The 21871-nt window shown below is 36.7% G+C and overlaps 1 protein-coding gene across 1 annotated transcript in view; it reads left to right on the forward strand.

Moving 5' to 3' along the window:
- CNTN5 (contactin 5) overlaps positions 1-21581 on the forward strand; it is a 1376886-nt gene extending 1355305 nt beyond the window's left edge. Inside the window, exons 22-25 of the mRNA XM_051820359.3 lie at positions 4950-5136; positions 5579-5691; positions 14879-15047; positions 18898-21581. Coding sequence (XP_051676319.2) covers positions 4950-5136; positions 5579-5691; positions 14879-15047; positions 18898-18998 — 570 coding nt within the window. The 3' untranslated portion in view covers positions 18999-21581. The remainder of the gene's footprint in view (positions 1-4949; positions 5137-5578; positions 5692-14878; positions 15048-18897) is intronic.
- Positions 21582-21871: the final 290 nt, after the last annotated feature.

Genomic DNA, 21871 nt, shown 5'->3' on the forward strand with positions numbered 1-21871 from the left:
AAGGCGAGCTTCTGAACACACTGCTCTCCAGACCGCACACAGCCCTCTGCCATCCTTCCCGCTGCATGCTCAGCTCCTCCTCGTCTCTCAGCCTTCCTCTCAACTGTCTGCCTTGATGAACATTTTCCTGTGCAGCCTCTCCCTTCCGAGTCCTGTTTCCAATGGTAGATCTCTATCTGTATGTAGCTTTCTGTATGGTTTTTCTCAAAACCACAATTTTACACTTGTTTATGTGGTCTTTCATTCAATGGCTAGTACACTATGCAGACTGTAGGCTCTAAAAGGGCAGGGGCTACATCTATTTTGACTCATCGTTTATGCTCAGTTTGCTTCAAGTGCAGGTTTGATAAATTAACACACATTCAAAAATATTTGTGAATGGCTAATCAATTAATAAAGTTTAAAAATTCAAAGCATGTTAAGACGTTGCTGTTATGAGCCATTTGGAATTAATCAAAATTTTTAATTTTAATATTTGAGAAGTAAAATATATATGTATACATATATATTTTATATATAATATATATTTTCTATATATCCATATATATATATGGAGAGAGAGAGATCTTCCATGCACTGGTTCACTCACCACATGCCCACAATAGCTGAGACTGAACCAGGCTAAAGCCAGAAGTCTCGTCTCCTGAGAGTGCCATCATCTGCTCCTTTCTAGGATGCATATTAGCAAGAAGCTGAAAAAAAAAAAAAAAAAAAAAAAAAAAACCAGAGTAGCCAGGACTTGAACCAGGCACTCCAACCTAAGATACAGGTGACCTAAGCAGTAGCTTAACCTGTTGTGCCACAGCGCCAACCTCAATTTTTTTTAAAGAGAAACAGAACAGTTCAAATAGTCAAGTAACAAAGAGGAGTACTCTGAAAATGACTCCAAAACCAAAGTAAGCACTATATTGCCCACTTTATAAACAAGGACACAGAGATTCACCGGTTAAGTAATTTGTCCCATTACATGCAGCTTAGAAATATTAAAAGATACCATTACAGACCTTCTGGCTTCCAACCCAGGATCTTCCTAGAGCTTGCAACACTATGATCGATGTCTTAGATATATATATAAAGTTAAAAATTAGTATAAATTCTTTAAAAACCAGTGTGCCATTTTTATTCAAAATGAATAAAAATAACCCCCTTTCTGGAATCTATTTTGGAGATTTACTTGATATGTGGAAAATAATACACATGAAGATATTCATGGCAACATTTTCATTTAATGGGCAAAAGTCAAAATCTAACAAAAAATTTCACAACAGGATAATAGTTAAATAATATAGAAATATGCATGGATATCAATTTTTGCACCAAAGTAAACTTTTAATTTCACTTTCCATGAACTTTTTGAAGAAGCCCCATAGAACACTTAGGGCTATGATAGAATGTTATTTTTTAAATGGGAAAGCATTTATATGTATAATGTCAGAGAATGAACATGGGACATAAAACTATAGGTTCAATATTATCATAAATATATTAAATATATGTAAAATGTAGGAACATATACACAAAAAAGAAAACTACATTGAGGGAAATAAAATATTGTCTTGGCATACAACTTTAAATATTTATTTATATGTTAATGCTTTGACTTTATTCTAATGATTTCACTTAGAGAATTTGGAGTTGATGAGTTGATGAAATCTATCTGAATAAAGAAACCAAATGAAGAGAAAGCTTCAACTTTAGAAGGTGTGTGTTTTGTGGATACTGTATAACTTCAGTTCAGTTAAAGAATCATTAAAAAGAAGCATGGTGTTAAATTTTATTTTTTTGTTGTTTTTCTGTTCACACATGCACACACACACACAGTTAAATAATCATTCTTTCACTGTGAATTAGCAACACTTCCATTCTGTATTTTTCAAAAATGTTTTCTGGGGCTGCAGTCGTGGCATAGTGTGTTCAGCTGCTGCTTGCAATGGTGCCATTGCACATCAGAGTGCTGGTTTGGTGCTGGCTGCTCCACTCCTGCTCCATCCTCCTGTGAAAGGGCCTGGGAAGGCCCTGGATGATGGCTCAAGTGCTGGGGCCCCTGCCACCTACATGGGAGACCAGGATGGAGTTTCAGGCTCTGGGCTTCAGCGTGGCTCAGTCCAGGCTGTTGTGGCCCTTTGAAGAGAGAATCAGCAAATGGAAGATCTCTATCTCCCTCTCTGTCACTCTGCCTTTAAATAAATAAGTGAAGAAAGCTTTGAAAAATATTTTATATGAAAGAAATAATGAATAAATATTTCTCCCAAGGTAAAGTTAATCCTCTGTTTCAGCTGGTGCAGAGAGAACTTGCTGTTTTTTCCTCACAATTGGTTACTCATGAAGCATTTTGTCATTCATTTGGGATGTTTAATTTTATGGCGATTAATGAGAACATTAAGCATTCAATATTAAGAAGTTCAGAATTTGTATTGAAACCTATATTTGTATCAAAATCTTAACTTTGTTTAACTTAATCACACTCTGCTCCCTTGAAATATATGCTTAATTGTATTTAAGATAATGTAACTGGTTAAGGAAAATTGAAACTCAACAGGAAATCAGATACACCACAGGAAAGGAAAGCTACACGTTTGTTCATCCAACAACTTCTCAGCCAATTTTTAGCTTGAAAATAGCTGAGGTTTTTTTTTTTTTTCAGTTAAAAATATGCTCAGAGACCAGGGAAGATAAGTTACTTCTTGGAATTGGAAATAATGTGGCCAGCAGGAGAGAAAAGACAGAAGATTCCAGCTTTAAAAAACAGGTTTCTGAAGTTCATTAAATCAGCTGTTCGCTCATTGGATTCAGTGGGGAGATAGGGATGATCACTGTATTAATTGTTTAAAATACATAAATTATTGGTCCGTGCACATGTAGCAGGCAGAATTCAGTTGTGAAGAATTGGATTGTTCTCCCTAGTTGAGTCAAGGAGTGTTTTATGACAGGTATTAAATGGCTTATGAAAGCATTGAGAGAGTTAAATTAACAGACTACTGGGTGTTTTTTCTAGAATGACTGTCAAAGTGAAACTATAGGACCAAAGGAAGAGGCTGATGTGTTATAACAGCGTGAGACCAGCAGCTCCAGAAACACACAGCCCTGTCAAGGTTAGAAAGCCATGGTTAGGATGGTGCCATTTTCAGGAAGTCATCACCACCTAGAATCCCACCAATCCTTCTCTGAATTGCACCCGCAAAATAGCTGCCTGTCGCCCTTCCTGATTCCTGTCTAGCTAGTGGCTAAGCAGTGAGATGTGTATTAACGCTGCTGCAAAAGAGGAAAAGGGAAAAATATAATGACTCCATTTCTGTGCGCACCAGCAGAAAAGCTCAAGTGGCAAAGGTTCAGCCTTCATCACACTTCTATTAAATCTCATGTAACTGCATGTGACTGATTGAACCTAAGTAACATCCAAAACCCTAACTGCAAAGAATATCAGAAATGTGAATTTTAACTCTCCATCTTCTTCATTATAAATTGGCACACTCAATGATTGCAAAATGGATGTTGAACACTAACGTATTGTGTAGCCCCGCGGTTATTCAGTATCCATATGCATCCTCTTCCCTATTCAACAACTCCCAGAAAGCAGCAATTATTAACATCCGTGTTCCACACTACCATCATGCAAATATCTTTTTTACAGTTGAAAATGCAATCACCCTCTCCACAAGAGAGAGCCAGAGAAAGCCCAATCCATCAATATGTCTCTCTCAAAATAAAAGTTTACTCTTCCTGTCATGAACTACATTATAAAGTTACTTACCTGTAACATATTCTATATAGAATATCACAAAAAGGAAAGAGGTGAGATAAATAATGCAAAACAAGCCAAAGAAGAAAATAGGACTAACAGTTGCAGTGTTCATTTCAAAAAGCTGCAGCTGCAATTTGCAATGGCTTCCTTCTCCCTCTTTCTTGTTCCCCTGGCCTTCAGCCACCCTTAACACATCGTGGTAATCCCAGTCTTCATTCTGGAGATCAGAGCCAGTGATGGCTTCCTGTGATCACCACTGGAAACTGTAATCCTAGACAAGCTGCACAACATCTCCAAGTTCCAAACAAGCTTTGCAGTACATACCATGTAGAGCAGCAACCTTCGTTGAAAGAGAATCTGAAAAAAGTGGTAATTGTCTTTTGAGCCTCCACAATGGGCAAAGCACTTGAAGGAAGACGAAATGGGTGCAACAATGAAGTAGGGGAAAAAAGGTATTCATCACTCTTTCATGTTCACCACCAGGACCTGGATGGAGCTCCAGGCTCCTGGCTTCAACCTGTCCCAGTCCTAGCAGCCCTTTAGGGAATGAAACAACAGAAGGTAGATCTCTCTCTCTCTCGTGTCTGTCTCTGTCTCTGTCTCTTCCTCTTTCTGTCATTCTGTCTTACAAATAAATAAAATAAATCTTACAAAAACAAAGTTGCTGCTTGTTTGCCTCCCTCCTGTGTGGTACCCATGTTACTCCGTTACATTTACACTTGATCTTAGCCAAAAAGCCAAGAAGCCATCCACTACGTTTAAACCTCTCAAGCTTTCAGTCTGTCTTCTTCTCCATTAAACTTTGTGTGAAGCCCAAGAAGAAAGATTGCTCCTGCCCTTTTCTCAGATGATTCATTCAAACTTTCATGCTTTTGAATAATAAATAGTTCTGATAGCCAGTGAGAAAGAAAGCACTTGTTCAATTTCTTTGAATGATTCTTCCTTATAGCAGGATGCTCCTTCTGAGTGCCACCTTTTGTTGTCTCCCTCAGTACCTGAAGTTCACACAGACTGAAAGCAGGCAGTGGTGAGGACTGCAATTTTGAGCCCTGTTAATTAACTATGTCTCACCTGTTAATTATGTGATACAGTGGGTAATTTCTTCCCAGCTCTGGACCCCGGCACCAGCAAGAGAGAAAAAGTTCATGCAGTCATAAGTACAAGGGGAATTTTAAAATTAATCTGTCATGTGATAATTTGTTGACAGGTTGGTTACTGGAAAGACATGGAACAAGAAGATGCAGCAGAAACCGTCAAAACCAGGGGGAATGAGTCATTCGTCATCCTGACAGGACTAGAAGGAAACACACTGTATCACTTCACAGTGAGGGCTTACAATGGAGCTGGATACGGGCCACCCAGCAGTGAAGTGAGTGCAACCACCAAGAAATCCCGTAAGTGATCTGGGCTTTTTGTTTGTTTCAGACAAAGGGAAACATCTTTTAATGGTTTCTGAAAGCCATGTGAGGTACATAATAAGCAGAGTCAAAGGGGAGTTTGATTCCTAGTCTTGCTTCACTGCTTCGATCTGAATCCCAAAACTAGCTCAGAAAATTTTGCATTCACAGTAGATAAAGGTTATCTTCCTGTGAAACAAGGCTAAGCGATTTTGACACAGAAGGGAGATAAAAGGATTCGAGTTCAAAAGCTCAGTAGAGTAGCTATTAAAATGACACTCCTGGAGCAAAACCCTCCTTATCTGACTCCAGCTGGATAGAAGCCTGTGGTGCCAGCCAACTGCTAGACTCAGGAAAAGATTGAAATCCTCACAAGAGTTTAAATGAAGAAATGCATTTAAGAATCCTTGTCAGTTCATTTTCACTCTTTATTTTGCAGCCCCCAGTCAAGCACCTAGCAACCTCAGGTGGGAGCAGCAAGGCTCTCAGGTTTCTCTGGGCTGGGAACCTGTCAGATCATTAGCCAATGAATCTGAAGTCTTGGGTTACAAGGTTAGTGTCTCTTCACTCTCCTGCATAGATACACATCTCCAACTTTTTTATTATGATATTAGATAATCCATAATGTATATAAAAAGTCTTCTATTTTATCTCAATCATTTTCTACCTAGATTTCAGAGAGAGTGCCTCCCTACAGGTAGAGAAGCCAAGGCAATCAACACTGATTTCAACTGCAAGGCATAGGAAAGGAAAGGGTAGGCAAAGCATCAACAAGCTGAATATGGTGTGAAGATGGCTCCGTGAAGCATGATGCCAGGCAGAAAATGCTGGCATATTCTCCCAGCACACAGATGGCAGATGGCAAAAACTGGATGACTTAGCCTGAATAGGAAGATTTTCTACTGACAAAGAGGCAGAAGAAGAAAAGCACTGCTAAGGCCAGAACCCTAGACAGGATAGGGTCCGTGAGAAAGACAAACACATCTCACATACAGCCATGCTGCTATACGACAAGAGATCGGGAAATATGAAAACATTTATACTGCTTTTGGGAAAACAACTTTGTCTGCGATCTTAAATACATATGGGCTATGTATTGAATTGGCTTAATTTCAAATTTTATTCCATCATATCAGATTCTATTTATTTTCATAAACTTTGTATGGAATTATTAGTTGAATGTGATTTATATTTATAGCAGAATTTTTTCAAATATCTCAGTGATAATATTTAGACAGAAAAGCATCATTGGGGTGAATTTTCAACTGTCAAAGATGGTAACACAATATTTTGTGTATAAAGTGCTAAAATTCTGAAGCTAAAAACTGAAGATGCTATAAGTGGAATGTATTTTAAGGTAATTAATTTACATAAATATTTTCAGACAGAAACTATAGAATTCTTACTGTAACTAGTATGGAGCTCAGACACCCTCACACTTTAACCCAGGCACATACACTCAAATCTCTCCCTAATCCTTGGGATTTTAAATTTGCTCTTTTGGGGGAGAGCCAGTGAGTGATTTTCTGTGCCTTTTCCTTTAGTTCTCCCCTTGCCATATTCTGCCCCAAAAGACCATGCCCACACAACTTTTCATCTAAGGCAAATTTACTCTTCAATGATTAGAGGTATCAATAGACCATTCAAGAAGCAGTCCGAAATCATCAGGACGATGGCAAGCCTTCTCTCAAACTGGAGAGGCAAAATAGAGTGCAAGAAAGACACACATAAAAACATATGGCCAATTGGAAGAATTGCGTGATTTCAGGCAGTCTCCAAGTAAGAACAGAGAAATACCAACTTCAGGTTGGATGTGGGGTTCTCCAGTTACATCGCCTACTCTTTGTACACAGTTGAGCCTTCTATCTCTGTCATTACTCTAACACTTTATATGTGACTGTCTCCTGTGCCAAACTGAGCTCCTTGAATGCAAGGACCCTATCTTACTTATCTCTTTGCCCTCAATGTTGCTTGCATTATTGAATAAATTAATTCATTTTGACCCAGTTAGACACATCTTCTGCATTCAGATATGTATATTATCAAATATGTATTTTTCCAACATGGCTTTAAACGTGTTGTATTGCGGTGATGAAAGATCACTGGCATCTGAGTCAGGCAGACTTTAGTTCAAATCCTAGTTGTATAACTGAGTAAATTGTTTATCTGTTCTGGGTTTCATTTTCTTAACTTCAAAATGGTGAAATAGCAGTAATAATATCTATCATATAGCATTGTTTTAAGGATTGAATTAGATAATTTGTGTAAAATGTTTTCCATACAGAAGGAGCTCATTAAAAATATATATATATACTATGTGTTTCTTATTGTTATTAGACTAGAGTCCCTGGGTAGATGAAATTTTAAAACATAATAGCAAAAGAAACTAATCTTTAAAAGTTGCCTGCTGGTGCTCTTTTAGTGGAAATAGCGTGTCACCCTGGAATATCTTCTCACCAGGAGAACAATCGCTTTTCCCATCTTAGTTGTATATATTAATGACAAGTAAATACATGATGCCAGAGTATTTTTTTGCTTTTATTTTTTTGAAATGGTTACACGTCCTTATATGCCTGAGAAGGTACAACTAATCCACAAGAGTCTTCTGGGGCCTACATTGTGACATAGGAGGTAACCCTGCTGCCTGCATTGCCAACATCCCTAAAGGCACAGATTCATGTCCTGGCTGTTCCGCTTCCGACCCAGCTCTCTGCTAATGGCTTGGGAACAAAAGTAGAGGACAGCCCAAGTCCTTGGGCCCTGCCACTCATGTGGGAGACCCAACTGAAAGTTCTGGCTGCTGCCAAGCCCTGGACATTGTGGTCATCTGGGGAGTGAACCAGCAGATGGAAGATCTCTCTCTTTTTCTGTTGTTCCCTCTCTCTCTTTCACTCTTTCACTAAATAAATACATCCTAAAAAATAAAAGGGAGTATTCTGATAACAAATGGAGTGAGACCTCAACTCCTTCTCTTTTTCAACTAAATATTACTAGAACCTTTGATATACAGGATAATCTTAAGTGAGAGGACTCTGACGGGAAGGATCCCATCAGGGAAAGGGAACCTAGGATGAACACAGAGTCTGGATTCTCAAGGAAAGATCCAGTTTTCACAGGGCAAGGGATGAAAGGTTCTCTTGACCCAGGCACAGAGATAGGAATGCAATGAGAATATAAAGAGATGGAAGCCAGGGAACATAAGGCTGGAGTCCCCTCCTCTGAGCATGACTGAGGAGAACAGCAGGCAGGGATCGCCACACTGTAGTTAAGGAGCTGTTATCATCCCCAGGGAGGTACACAGAAACTCAGGCAGACAGAACTGGCCATGGCACTCAGAAACAACATTATCCTTGATTCCTGATGTGTCCCTGAGACCTACCACCACGCCAAAAGTGTAGCCATCTTTCTTAAGCACAGTAGTTTACGGTTGTCTCAAAAGATTAACAAAAGTAGGAGCACACAGCACGAATAATTTATCTTTCCATGAGGTAATCTGAAGTTGGACTAACCTACTAAAATTAAATTCACCTCCTGAGATTCTTGGAAAATTTGAGATAGGAGACTTCCTACTGATGACAGTAATTGGAATATAAGAAATAGGGGTTACTTTATTTTCAATCTTTGTCTTTGCCAATTCTCTTACATGTACAGTTAAGGGATCACTAGAAACATATGTGCTATGTAGGTTTAAGGTTCAGAACTTGGAGTCAAAGGCTGTGGTGAAAAATACAGGGACTTTTGTATTTTAACTTTTGCATTAAGTGCAGTTTAAGGTTGATAAATTCAGAGAAGTCTTCATATAGAAGATTGTCACATTGTGAAAATAACTGGAAGATGATAAGTATGGGGAAACATGCAATTAGCACATATACTCTACCCATAAGTAATCCACTAAACTCTTCCTTTTATAGTTAAGTTACTATCTAAACTCTTATACAGGATATAAGGCATTCAAAGCAAACCACAAAAGGACATAATAAGATGATCATTAGAATTTGACATTTGACCAATACTTTAAAAAAAAAAGATTTATTTATTTACTTGAAAGAGTTACAGAGAGAGAGGTAGACAGAGATCTTCCATCTACTGTTTCATTCCTCAGATGGCCACATCAGCCAGGACTGAGCCAGGAGCTTCATCCAGGTCTCCCACATGGGTAGCAAGGGGCCAAACCCTTGGATCATCTTTCTCTTCTTCTCCCAGACCATTAGCAGAGAGCTGGGGCAGAAGTAGAGCAGCCAAGACATGAACAAGTGCCCAAAGGAGGTGCCTGTGTCGAAGGCACCAGCTTTCCCTGTGACACCACAGAGCTGGCCCTGAACAACCTGTTTTCTGAGAAAGCACGGGTCATAGTCTGTGCAGCTGTAACAAAGTACCTGAGACTGGGTCATTTACAGAGAAGAAAAACAGACTTTCTCACAGTCCTGGAGTTTGAGAAATCCAGGATCAAGGCAGCAGCAGGTTTTGGATTCTCTGCAGGAGATGGCTATGTCTTCATGTGCAGGAGGTGAAAAGGCAAAAAGGCCAAACCCTGCATGAAAACTCTTCAGTAAGGGTCTTAATCCCAGCCCTGAGGAGAGGAGCCTTCATGACCTAATTACCAGTTAAAAGTCCTCCCCTCTTAAGACACTGGCAATGTCTGAATTTTGAAAACACGTACAAACAATAGAAGCATAGACCTTATTTAAGACATTGAGGTGCCAGCAAAAGATCCTGAAAAATAACCAAGAATGTAGTGGAAAAGGGTGGAACTGAGCCCTATATAGTGCATCAGACATTAAAATTGAGTCACTTCAATTAAACATTACCTAGTGGTGATACAGCTCATTGCTCGGTTCCCCAGACTGCCTAAGAGATCTTGGACTTCTTGGAATTTTGTTTAAGATGCCCAGATTTAACAGCAATAACTTCAGATATTACAGCCCCTATTAACAAGTAAGAGGAAGAGAAACATGAAAGAACAGGAAAATGTTGGGAAAGGCTTTAGAAAAGCCTTGTTACATTAGCACAAACTATTCACACTCCAAATAACGTTCCATTTGAGAGGTAGTTAAATCAATTTGATAATTTATTTAGCATATTTATGACTTCCTTAAATTAATTAGCATGTGCCACTTTATTTTATTTTTATTTACATTTCCCAATTCTGAGTCAACTGCATATTTTAATATATTATTTATAAATGACTGGGAAAGTGGAACAAAAACTTTAAATAAAATTTTCCTAATTTGACTTATTTTTCTCAAGAAAGTATTAGTAAATGCCCTGAAGAAATTTTATTATTATAACTCTCCTAATATCGGTCCATATTGAAAGTCCTTAATAATTTTGACACACATTATAAATCTAACCATAATTGGAATTGTTAAGAAATTTCAGTAATCAAATTGTGAACTACAATGTATTCAACTACAATTCTTAATGAACTTGAGAATGGTGGTTGTTTTTTCTTTACACCATAAAAGATTTTTATTCAAGATTAAAATGTAAAACAACCTTTCATCCCCTCCTTATATACTTCCTATATACTTATTGCTGAGTGGAAGGGAAAATATGAGACTAGGGATAAAATCAGGAGCTGTTTTTACTTGCACACATGTCCCCTTTCCCACCAAGAGAAACTTCTATGTGCTCAGAAAAGACTCAAGTCCTCAGAAACAGTTCAGGAAAAGGACCTCAAGCTGTGAACCAAGAAAAACAGTTTTGCTCATCTACCTCTACAAACCATCCTTTCCTAGATGTCATTACAGTTCTATGTGATACGTCTCTCCCACTCATCTCTACTTTCTTTTTTGTGGAGCTGAGGGGAGTGGGGGAAAACTGGGCTTAAAATTTTCTTGTAATCCTATTATGTACCAATGTAGGCAGAAGATTTCACTGCTTATGCACCTGAAACACTAGTTAGGGCCTTGCAGACCTCCCTGAGATATATGTGTACTGGGCATGGCGGTGTAATTCATCCCCTGTAGAATTTTGAAACCCACCCCTATATCTTTCCAGTTTCTCACAGAGCTTTTGGTCAACAGCCACTTTACTCCCCCTGGCTTCCTGTATTTTATACCTTTTCATTCACCTTATTTTCACTCCAACAAGAGACTCAGCCTCCTCCCTGTGTTTCCACAAATTAATAAGGCTCTTCACTGGTGGCTTAAGTTGGGTGAGGGTGCACCTAAAAGGTTCATTATGCTGCCTACTCTAGATTATGCTTGAAATTATTTATAATTTTTAAAAAAAAATTGAAACAGAAAAGACCCAGAATGTCAACCATATATATGAAGACGGAAATACCTTACATACAAACAACTGAAGTTTCTCATATGTCCTTTTCCTAAAGGCCCTACAGCTAATGGCTTCTCAATCATACTTGTGCTTCCCAATTTCTACTCATCTCGCTTCTGGTTGCCTTGCTGGATCCCACTGCCCCCAGCCTGCTGTCACAGGGGCTTCACCTACCTCACCTTCCTTTATAAAGAGCAGATGTCCCCATCAGCCATACGCACACTGCTCCACTGAGGAATACGACGTGACTTTATTTAGTAGGATTCATCCTTCTCGGGAGCACTTGAGTTTATAATAAGTAAATTAATCCTGTTATATTTTAGCACATTTATCTCAAGATTCTGTTGCTGTTAGACATAGAATATCCCCTCCCAGATCATGCCTTTGAGAATTACATTATCCCAAGAATTTTTCCTTCAGGATCATCTCTTTGAATAACGCTTTGATTTTGAGTTTTTAAATGGAATTTGAGAATAGTCTTGATGTTACATTAGGCAATCTATTTTATGCATAGAGATGCCTGTCTTTACAACTGTTAATCTGTAAGTGTCCATGGTATCACAGAAATCCCTGGCCTCCTCACTGTCCATAGCTATTTTTGACATGTCTCCTTAGTTTTATCATATTTTTTATTCATCTTTTCTAAATCTGGATTTTAAAATATTTAAATATTTTAAATATTTAAATAAAGTAAAATATTCTCTAACACACCTAAAGTAAACATTAATTTAATATATCCTGTCACTTAGTATACCTATTTATTCACACATAGCACTACATCTCCTTGGATGTATTAGTAAAAGCCACATTTAATTTCAAACTGCTTTTGCTACCATTAACTAACTTTTTTTTTTTGCTTTTACCTTTTGTTCCTAAGTTTTGACTGATCCACAATTTTTTCTTCAACTCTGGATTTTACAGCAACATTAGATACGCATTGCTGACTGCATTTTTCTTTGTCATAAGAATTGTAATTTATTGAACCATAATAACAGTGTCCTCTACAATAGTCACTCCCCTGCCAATCCCCACCAATTTACATACTTTCTCATTCTCATAAATTTGCTTTATAATTATCTTGTGTGGATGATCAGAATTTTAATTCATTACAGTGCCACCATTAAAATCAGAAGCATAAATTTGGATAAATTTGTCATTTCTAAGCCAAAATACATCTTCAAGGAAGACGTCCTCCTGCTACAGACCCTCCAGGAAGTGGTCCCAATTCCCCAGATCTTGACTAAGTCCTCATCCCATGCTTTGCTGTGGCATCAAAATCTGTTTCCCCTTGTGGTACCTACCACATTTCATTTCATTGCTTGTCTGCCTCCAGTATCAGGCTATCGGTGCCATAAGGACAGGACTCATGTAATCTTCTCTGTTGAATCTCCAGTCTATAGTACTACCTGGCCTATACAACATCATACCCAATAAATATTCAGTAAAACTTATCATGTTGTGTTGGCACTGAGGCTATAGGGACCTTCCCAAAAAGAATCTGAGTCACTATATTGATTATACATGACATTTATAGAGAGGTCACTTCCCTCTATAGGTGAAATATAAAGAAAGTGATATGGAGGGAGCATAAATTACCACATTACAGAGGGGGAGGATCAAATCCAGGAAAGTTTCAATACACGAAAATATTGCTTTTCTGATCTTGTACATAAGTTGGTTCAAGCTTAAAACACATTTGCTGGCCAGCACCGTGGCTCAATAGGCTAATCCTCCGCCTGCAGTGCCAGCACACCGGGTTCTAGTCCTGGTCGGGCGCCGGATTCTGTCCCCCGGTTGCTCCTCTTCCAGGCCAGCTCTTTGCTGTGGGTCGGGGAGTGCAGTGGAGGATGGCCCAAGTGTCTGGGCCCTGCACCCGCATGGGAGACCAGGAGGAAGCACCTGGCTCCTGGCTTCAGATCAGCGTGATGCGCCGGCCGCAGCGGCCATTGGAGGGTGAACAAATGGCAAAGGAAGACCTTTCTCTCTCTCTCTCTCTCTCTCTCTCTCACTGTCCACTCTGCCTGTCAAAAAAATATATATTTGCTATAATAAAAAATTTAGAAATTTTTCTTTTGCTTTGTAAGCCAGTTCATCTTTTATGATGCAATTTAAACACTGCCTCGCTGACAATTGAACAATGATGACAACAGAACAAATAGCTTCCTCTGATTAAGCTTATCATGCACCAGGTTCTGTGACAGGTATTTTACATGCATCCTTTCATTTCATCCTCCTAACAAAACAATGAAATAGATGTTATTATCTCCACCCAATAGTGGAGTGAATTGAGGTTTGGAAAGGTTAGTAATTTGCCCAGCCAGGAAGGTATAGGAGATAGGTTTTGCTGTTGTTGTGCTGTTTTGTAGGAAATTGTTTTGAATCCAGATCTGCAAGACTGGAAAGTCATTGCTCTTTCCATTATGCAAAATAATCTTAATACCAATAATTACAAAAAAGTACAAACACAGTGATACTGAATAAAAATATATTTGAACACATCTCAATGGCTACTACCTCATACACACATATATAGATATAGATATAGATATATAGATATATAGATCCACATACATATGTGTGTATATACATATATATATATATGGCCATCAAAATGTTAACCTTCTAATGGAATTTCCCTAACTACCCACTTGATCTTATCTAAACCACTAATCTCTGTGACCCTAGTTTCCTGCTCTGTAAACATAGGATACTCCTATGTTCTGATTTATATTTCTGGAGATTTGTCATGAATATATATTCAGTTGTAGTAACCCAGCCAGATGTCACAAAGACTTATCTTTGCTACCCAAAGTATCTAAATGCCTGTTCAACAAAATGTAAACCACTGCAAAAGTAGAAATAAAAAATTAATAAATTTTTACTATTCAATCATTTCCTATATTAAGAATTTCTTTTTGAGATGTTTAACAAATTTTCTTTTCACTCCTTTGAAATGATTTGAAGAGTTTTCAAAACTCCTTTATGATACCATTCATTTCAAGAAGCAAGCAAAAGACTTGTCACGATCTTCCCCTTCATGGCCTTCTCTAGACTCATTTCTTATATTTGCATATGCATTCTTTACAATTCATACCCTAATGTCATGGTTTCTAATTTCTTAGATGTATTTTTTAAAATATTCTCTTCTCTCTTTGCATAATCTGTTTCCTCCACTTTTCTGAAGGGTGAACTCCATTCATCTGCAAATGCTTAGCTCAGGTAGCACCTCCCTTGGAAAGCTTAGTCTAAACCCACAGATAGAATTAAACTCTGTCTTCTCTATGTCATGACCCCTTATAAACACTTCCATGACAGTTCATAACACTCATTACATTTGTTCTCTTATCTAAGCAGTGAGATCTTTGTGCTTAGCTCAGAATATGATACACAGCAGCTAGTCAATAAACAGTTAAACTCTAATTGAACAAAAAAATGTTTAAACCTTTGCTATTACTCTTAGGTTTTTTATAGGCAAGAGGGTCACACCAACAGTCAAGTTATTGAAACCCAGAAACCGCAAGCAGTAGTACCACTCCCTGATGCTGGAGTCTATATTATCGAAGTTCGAGCATACAGTGAAGGTGGGGATGGAACCAACAGTTCTCAAATCAGGGTGCCATCGTATTCAGGTAAGCTCTTTCATTTGATGACCACATGCAATATCAAAACTGCCATTTCTGAGATCTGGAGGGGCTTGTCTTCTATTGTCCATACCATCCTCTGATTAATATGAATCATGGCAATCTCAAAATTGCAGACCTTCCACAAACCTAGAAAGGAGTCGATGTTTTGTTTACAATGACCTTATTTGTGCAATTTCCTTGCCTATGCTGGCCTCTATTTTGGCTTTGGGGATATTCCTTTAAACTGATACTGCACTACTTTGACATACCTACTTCTTTTCTACCTGGATTGTCTTTATTGTAAGAAAGTAGGGCCTTTGAAGGAAGTGCTTTGACAATTACAATTTGATCATTTTCATTGATTTCTGACTAAATTATAATTTTATAGAATATAAATATAATTGCAATTGGTATTAATAATTGCTAGCTTTTACTAGCCCTTACTTCATGTCCTGTATGTCTAAAAGTGCTTTCTGTATAATACCTTCCTTAATGTTGGTAACAGTCATATGAAGTAGGTACCTTTCTTCTTGTTTTACAAAGAAAATTTATGTAACTTGACTAAGATCAAGCTATTATTAAGTGGCAGAATAAGGTTTCAAGCAGAATGCTTGTCTTTCAGGCCCTATGCCTTCACCAATAGCATGATTATTATACCAGCAAGGGAAAACTGATCATACAAAGAGCAATTTTTACGAATTTGGAAGAAAGAAACCATTCTTCAGGGTAGTCACAAAAGGAAGCAAAGGAGTTAGGTATATACACAAATACCTAATTAAAGTATTGGGCAATTTTCATCAAAACATTGTATAAAACATTTCTTGTGCATTTAATTAATGGCAATTATTAATTTTTTTGTTGACCCTTCATTCTTGAGCAGAATGATCAACCTAGAGGGAAATTGCCAATGATATGTTGCAAGACTATAAATGTGGCACTATCTTATTTAACACACTTATCAACTGGCCAGAAATACTGCTTGTGATTTTCTTTATGCCACAAAGTGAGATGGAAAGCAAATATAATGTAGAAAAGAATATAGTTAGGCTGAACTTTTAGAAAAAAACTATTTTGATATGATACTTGCTAAATTATAAATTCCTCCAAAAATATGAGATAAAAGACATTATTGGAATGATTAAAAAGTGTGAATAATCCTTGTAGATTAGAAAATGTTATATCAACATTAATTCCTGGTTTTTAATAACTGCTATTTGAAATTTTTTTTAGTAACTATAGATAAAGGCATTTAGGGAAAAGGGTGTATTGTATCTCAAATTTTATTTCAAATGACAGAGAAAATGAATATATTATAGAGAATAATAAAGCAGAATAAAAAATATCAATATTCTTGGCATTATACAACATGGTTTCCATATATTACTCGATCCCTCTAGGAATTTTTGAGTTAGGAATTTTATTATTCTCTGACTCTCTAAGTTTTCTTTCGATTCTAACACAATCAGAATCTGTAAATACAAACACTTGGATTTTCCCATTTATATTTGATTAACTTATAACTTCTATAAAAAAGTCAACATCAACTTTTATGTTATAATTAATAATGCTTTGGCCAGCACAACCAATTTCTTGAGGTTTTAAAAGTGAAATCTCACAGTTTTGTCTACATTAAACCCATAGAACATGAGCAATGATTTCTTTCATTCTTACCATATTCCAGAAACCAAGCACCTTAGAAATTGAATTACTTGCCCAAGAGAAACAGCTAGTTAATTTTACAGCTAGGGCTAGATCTTTGTCCAATGTTGTACTTTATGTTTTATTTTCCTTTTTATAATCAAAATAATATATTTTAGCTTTGTAAATTCTATTTAGAATTTGAAATATAGGCCCTACTTAGCATCCTTAAAGTGAGATGTTTTCATAAAAGTGTAATGTACATTGATTTAACACTCTCAAATACTTAGAATTTATATTGTTTATTTATTAAGCATATACTCCACTCAAGTAAGGCTTTGTCATTTGCCCTTCTTACAGCTCACATGTGAGCATATCATTCACAATAACCTCATTTTGTATAACTTGATAATAGGTTTTATTAGTGCATTGGCTATAAAAACTTTCAAAGGAAAGAAGATTTGCTGATTTTTTGCATGTGTATGTGTGGTTTATGCAAGAAATATTTCTTTGATTTTTACGTAAACATCTAGAAAATAAATTTAGACTATCTCTGTAATGGAAATCAACCCCATATGGTAATACACTCAATCAAGCCACATGGGATAAATGGAAAGAAAATGATAGCAAACACTGGGTGGTTGATTTCGTTGTTCTGGTGGTGGTAGCGGTGATAGTGGTAGTGGTGGTGGTGGTTTTAACTAAGGCTAAGTATTCTTTTAAGTGAGACAATGGATAAGACCACCTACTTCTACCAATCCCTAGCCCAGTTCTACAATCTTTCTAATACCAGGTTCCTTCAGCTGCAACACAGATAAATAATAGTACTAATCTTATATAACTGCTGTGCGGAACAAGTAAGACAATGTCAATAATGATCTCAGTAGAGCACATCAACCATTATCACGTGCTTCAGAAGTCTTCTACCTTGAAGGACAACTCCTCCGCTTAGTACCAAAAAGCCATAGTTTGTGACTGTAAGGACCTATGCAAACTATTTCAAGCTGATTAGCTTGGATCAGTCAGCTTAATCCAACAACAGTTCTAGTATATTAACTGTACACATATTTTGCTCTCAAGAAAAAGATGTTCTCCTGGTGTCAGTAAAATGATAACGTATTCTATTCCTTTGCCAAATTAGTCATGAGAATCTAGACTTGAAGCCTCTACAACCAAGACAATGAATCAAGGGTCCATAAAAAATCAAATAAAATAATATAATTAAATTGAAAAAAAAATCGACTGGTGTGATTAAATTAGGACTTCAGGTTGTGAAGGAGCTTCTAAGTGGGATTTATTGAAAGACAAAGGGATAATGCTCACTCATATGTGAGTGCACAACACCTCAGGACAGAGAATTCCTGGGCTGGAGTTGTCCTTTTTACAGGATAAGGGGTGGGGCTCAGGGCAGGGCCTGACTGAAAATTCAAAGGTGAGGCTTCAGCATGCATGGTTTATCTCTAAGAAACTGGCATCATCCATTGCCTGTTGGAAAGTAAGATTCGGCTTCACATGCCAAGTTTTCAGGCATGGTGAATTGGCATGGAAGGTGTTAGAATTTGGGTAGTACACATGGCTTGGGTGCTGGCAGTCCTTGGGTGCTCCTTGTCCCTCACTGACTCACTTCCTATCCCACATCACTACTCGCCTCAGATTTCCATCCCTTAATCTTTATGGGACCTTGAGGGAGGAATGTCTGTCCTCTGTAACTTCTTCATGATGAATCAGGATGTTGTCCCTGTCTACCCAGGGAACAAAAATTCCTTGCTAGCTAATCTAGGGTTGTTGCTTGAGGAGCTAGGGGTCCACCACTAATCAGTGGCAATAGCTAGAATCTCTGCATGATGATCATTTTTGTATGGAAGTGTTGAATTCTAAGAAACTCCATTTCTGAACTAAGCAGAATAAAAATTATTTTATTTTTCATATCTAGAATTTGAAAGGTTTTCTATTAGTGCAAAAGTTTACATTGAATCTCCTAGTTAGATGTATTTGTTAGACACAGCATAGGCTTTTAGACACAGTATTCCATGTATCCTTCTATCCTCCATATAACTTGGGCAACCACAGTGTATTATTTTGTATGTATGAAGAACTGCCTCATCAGAAATATGACCAATGTTGCTTTCCTTTGTCTTACATATTAGAAAGAACATCTGCCCAGTCCAAACAAAATCAAAATATTTTTTCCACTTGATTTTTCTCCTTTTTATTACAGGTGGGAAAATCACAAGTGCTCAGTCAACTCTCCACACTCTCTCCACATCATCTTCGGTAACACTGCTCTTGGCATTGATGATTCCTTCAACCTCATGGTGAAACCTGCTGAGTTAATTCACTTTTCTTTGCTTTAGCTTGATAACAGCAGTGAATAGAGTATAGTGTAGATGGAGACCCAGGATCCTGAGATGAGCTTTAAACACTTGGGACTACATGTGGTGCACTTAGAGGAGACTTGGAACTATTACTTATCCATCAGGTTTCTCTTTGGTTTTTTTGTAAATTGAGAGGACAGTTCTAGGTCCAGTAAAAAAATATGCAGATTGTATGTAATGAATTTTTGTAAGTAAAGGCAATTTCTGTCAAATGTATTCTTTACTTTTTTAATATGTTGGAATTTCATTTTATATCTAATGATTCTGAGTGTGTACCATCCATTTATTAAGTAAGTGGTCCCTAGCAGATGTTTCAAAAACAAATACAAAACTGAGAATGAAAAGCTTTCTTAAGACTCTGAGTCTAATGTTTTTCATTTTCCCTACAGCTGATTATTCCGACTGCCATATCTGCAGGAGATATGAAAAAAAACTTCAGTTATATGGTTCATTATAGGATAAGTACACAAAGTTTTCTCAAAAATATTGTGTGACTGAATAGCAAAATAGTAAGATTTGTCAGTATGCTATTCTATATGCACCCCTAGAGCAAGTTATTAGGGCAGGGAATAAACCATTTATATCAGTGGAAAGTAAATAGAAATTGAGTCCAAATGAATTTAAGTGCAATTGCTTTTCATCAACGACTATGTTATCTAGCAGAAAATACAGTAAATGTTTATTTTTAAAAACAAAATAGTTTCAAGTTACAAAAATCACTAAAACTATAGATACTGACATGCTGCCATGGGTGCTAATTTAAAAATGCAATGATTATGGGACAGAACTTTTTCATTTCTCCACCGACTGCCAAAACAGATGTTGAATTCAGTCCAAGGTTTCCTTCTAATTGGAAATCATTTTAAGTATATGAAATTTTGTTGGGCAAATAATTACGCATACATATAGTCTATGGATTAAAATGGTTCAAGCATAAAAACTAATTTTGTATTTTTTGAAAACTGTTCCCTGCATTATATGCCACTTATGAAATCTCACCAACTCCTAAAATAAAGAGATATTAGATAAATTAATTTAAAAAATTTAGCTGTGAGGACATAGCATCAATACAGAGGCTCAGCAAGTCCACCCAACCATGTACTCTATAAGTCAGTGATTTGAGAGGTGGTCCACATTGCCCACATTGAGGTACCACATTTAAGTGGTCCTTGATTGTGGCTGGAAAGCACAGTGAAATCACTCTCCTTGATGATATCATTATAGAAATTCTAGCCAACATGAGAATGTATCTGAGCTTGAAGATGCTTGAAAAGATAGTTCTTGCATCTTCATATGCCAGAAAAGAACCTGGAAAAGTTTCAGTTTTATAGGTAATGTTAATATAAGAACACAAAGCAATTTATGTTCAGTTATGCAAAACAAGCTTCTAACTCTAATTGCATCTTTAATGGCAGACAAAATATTGAGTTCAAATTTCTGGTTCTAGAGGTTATACCTTGTGTAATCAGAGGAGAGATTGGAGTTTCTGTTCTGAATATCCTAAAATGTTAGCCTCAGAGCCACAGTATAACTAATTATGTTGATTATTCATTCTTTTGGGGGGCAAATTGTTTTCAAAACACCTCAAAACAAGCAAGAAGTGATTTAAGAGACTATTTTAGTCAATATTAATATAGTAAATACTATATATGGTAGTATTTTACTATCTATGCCTATGAATAATAATGATCAAGTGTCCTTTCTTGAACACCTTATTTTGAATGGGAGAGGATGGACTTCAAAAGTAATAATATACTAATAATTTATCTGGTAAAACAGGACTTCTCCCAAGCACAGTATAACTTACAAGAATAAATTGTCCATCTAAATATACATAAGTAATATGAAAAATGGGAAATAATTTTTATAAATTTCATGAATCAAGCCATTTTATCATTTTCCACAAGATTCAGTGAAGGACTTTATTACTAGCACTGTTATAAGGCTCAATAAAGTATAACATTAATTTGTCAATGACAAATCCAAATTAACCAGGATTTCCAACTAGCTGATGGATGGTACATCTGACAGAATATTCACGTACAGAAAGTCTGGTGTTGTATTCTTACAGGAATCTGAGATATGGGATGTTTTTACTCAACATGCACAGAATGTGTATTTTGCATCATAAACCTATTTAAGAAAACAGGTTTTCAATGTTTCTGTATTTATGTATTACATATTTGTTACTTTGTCAAAAGCAGAACAGCATCTGTTATCAAGGTACATTATTTTTCATCTACAGTACTGAGAATTTTCTTGAATGGGAAAATAACCACACAGTCTTAACTCATTAAAGAGACTGTATTTTTGTAAAGTCACAATTGAACTATGAAGAAAACGGCACTTCTTAAAATTAGAAATTTCATGAATGCAAATGTTTTGCATATCCAAATGAAGGTACTGTGGACTCCATGTCAAACTGTTAAATATATTGTATACAATCTGTATATATATATTATATATATAATGGTATATACCATGTGGAAGGCACAGTCAGATGTTCTGTGTACTGTTCTTGTAACATTAGACCTTTTTAATAAATAATTCTCTTTTTATTGACTTTTATCTTTTCTCCTGTCAACTACATGAATGGCTATTTATTTTGTTTAAAAAAAGAGGATGTTTATGAGTATAGTTGCACTCTCAAAAAACATCTTTTAGACTCTGCATGCTGTTATGACTTTAGGTTCAAAAATTTCCATGAATGGTCCTAGTATTTGAACTTAAAAATTTGACACCATGTCAAAGAACAAAACAAGCAAAGTACAGATGGAATAAGTGCAGGGTTAAACTCAAAATGTATTTCTTCTCAGG

The sequence above is a fragment of the Oryctolagus cuniculus genome, chromosome 1 (genome assembly GCF_051225735.1).
Source record: "Oryctolagus cuniculus isolate XC-2025 breed Fujian yellow rabbit chromosome 1, ASM5122573v1, whole genome shotgun sequence".
NCBI classification, from domain to species: domain Eukaryota; kingdom Metazoa; phylum Chordata; class Mammalia; order Lagomorpha; family Leporidae; genus Oryctolagus; species Oryctolagus cuniculus.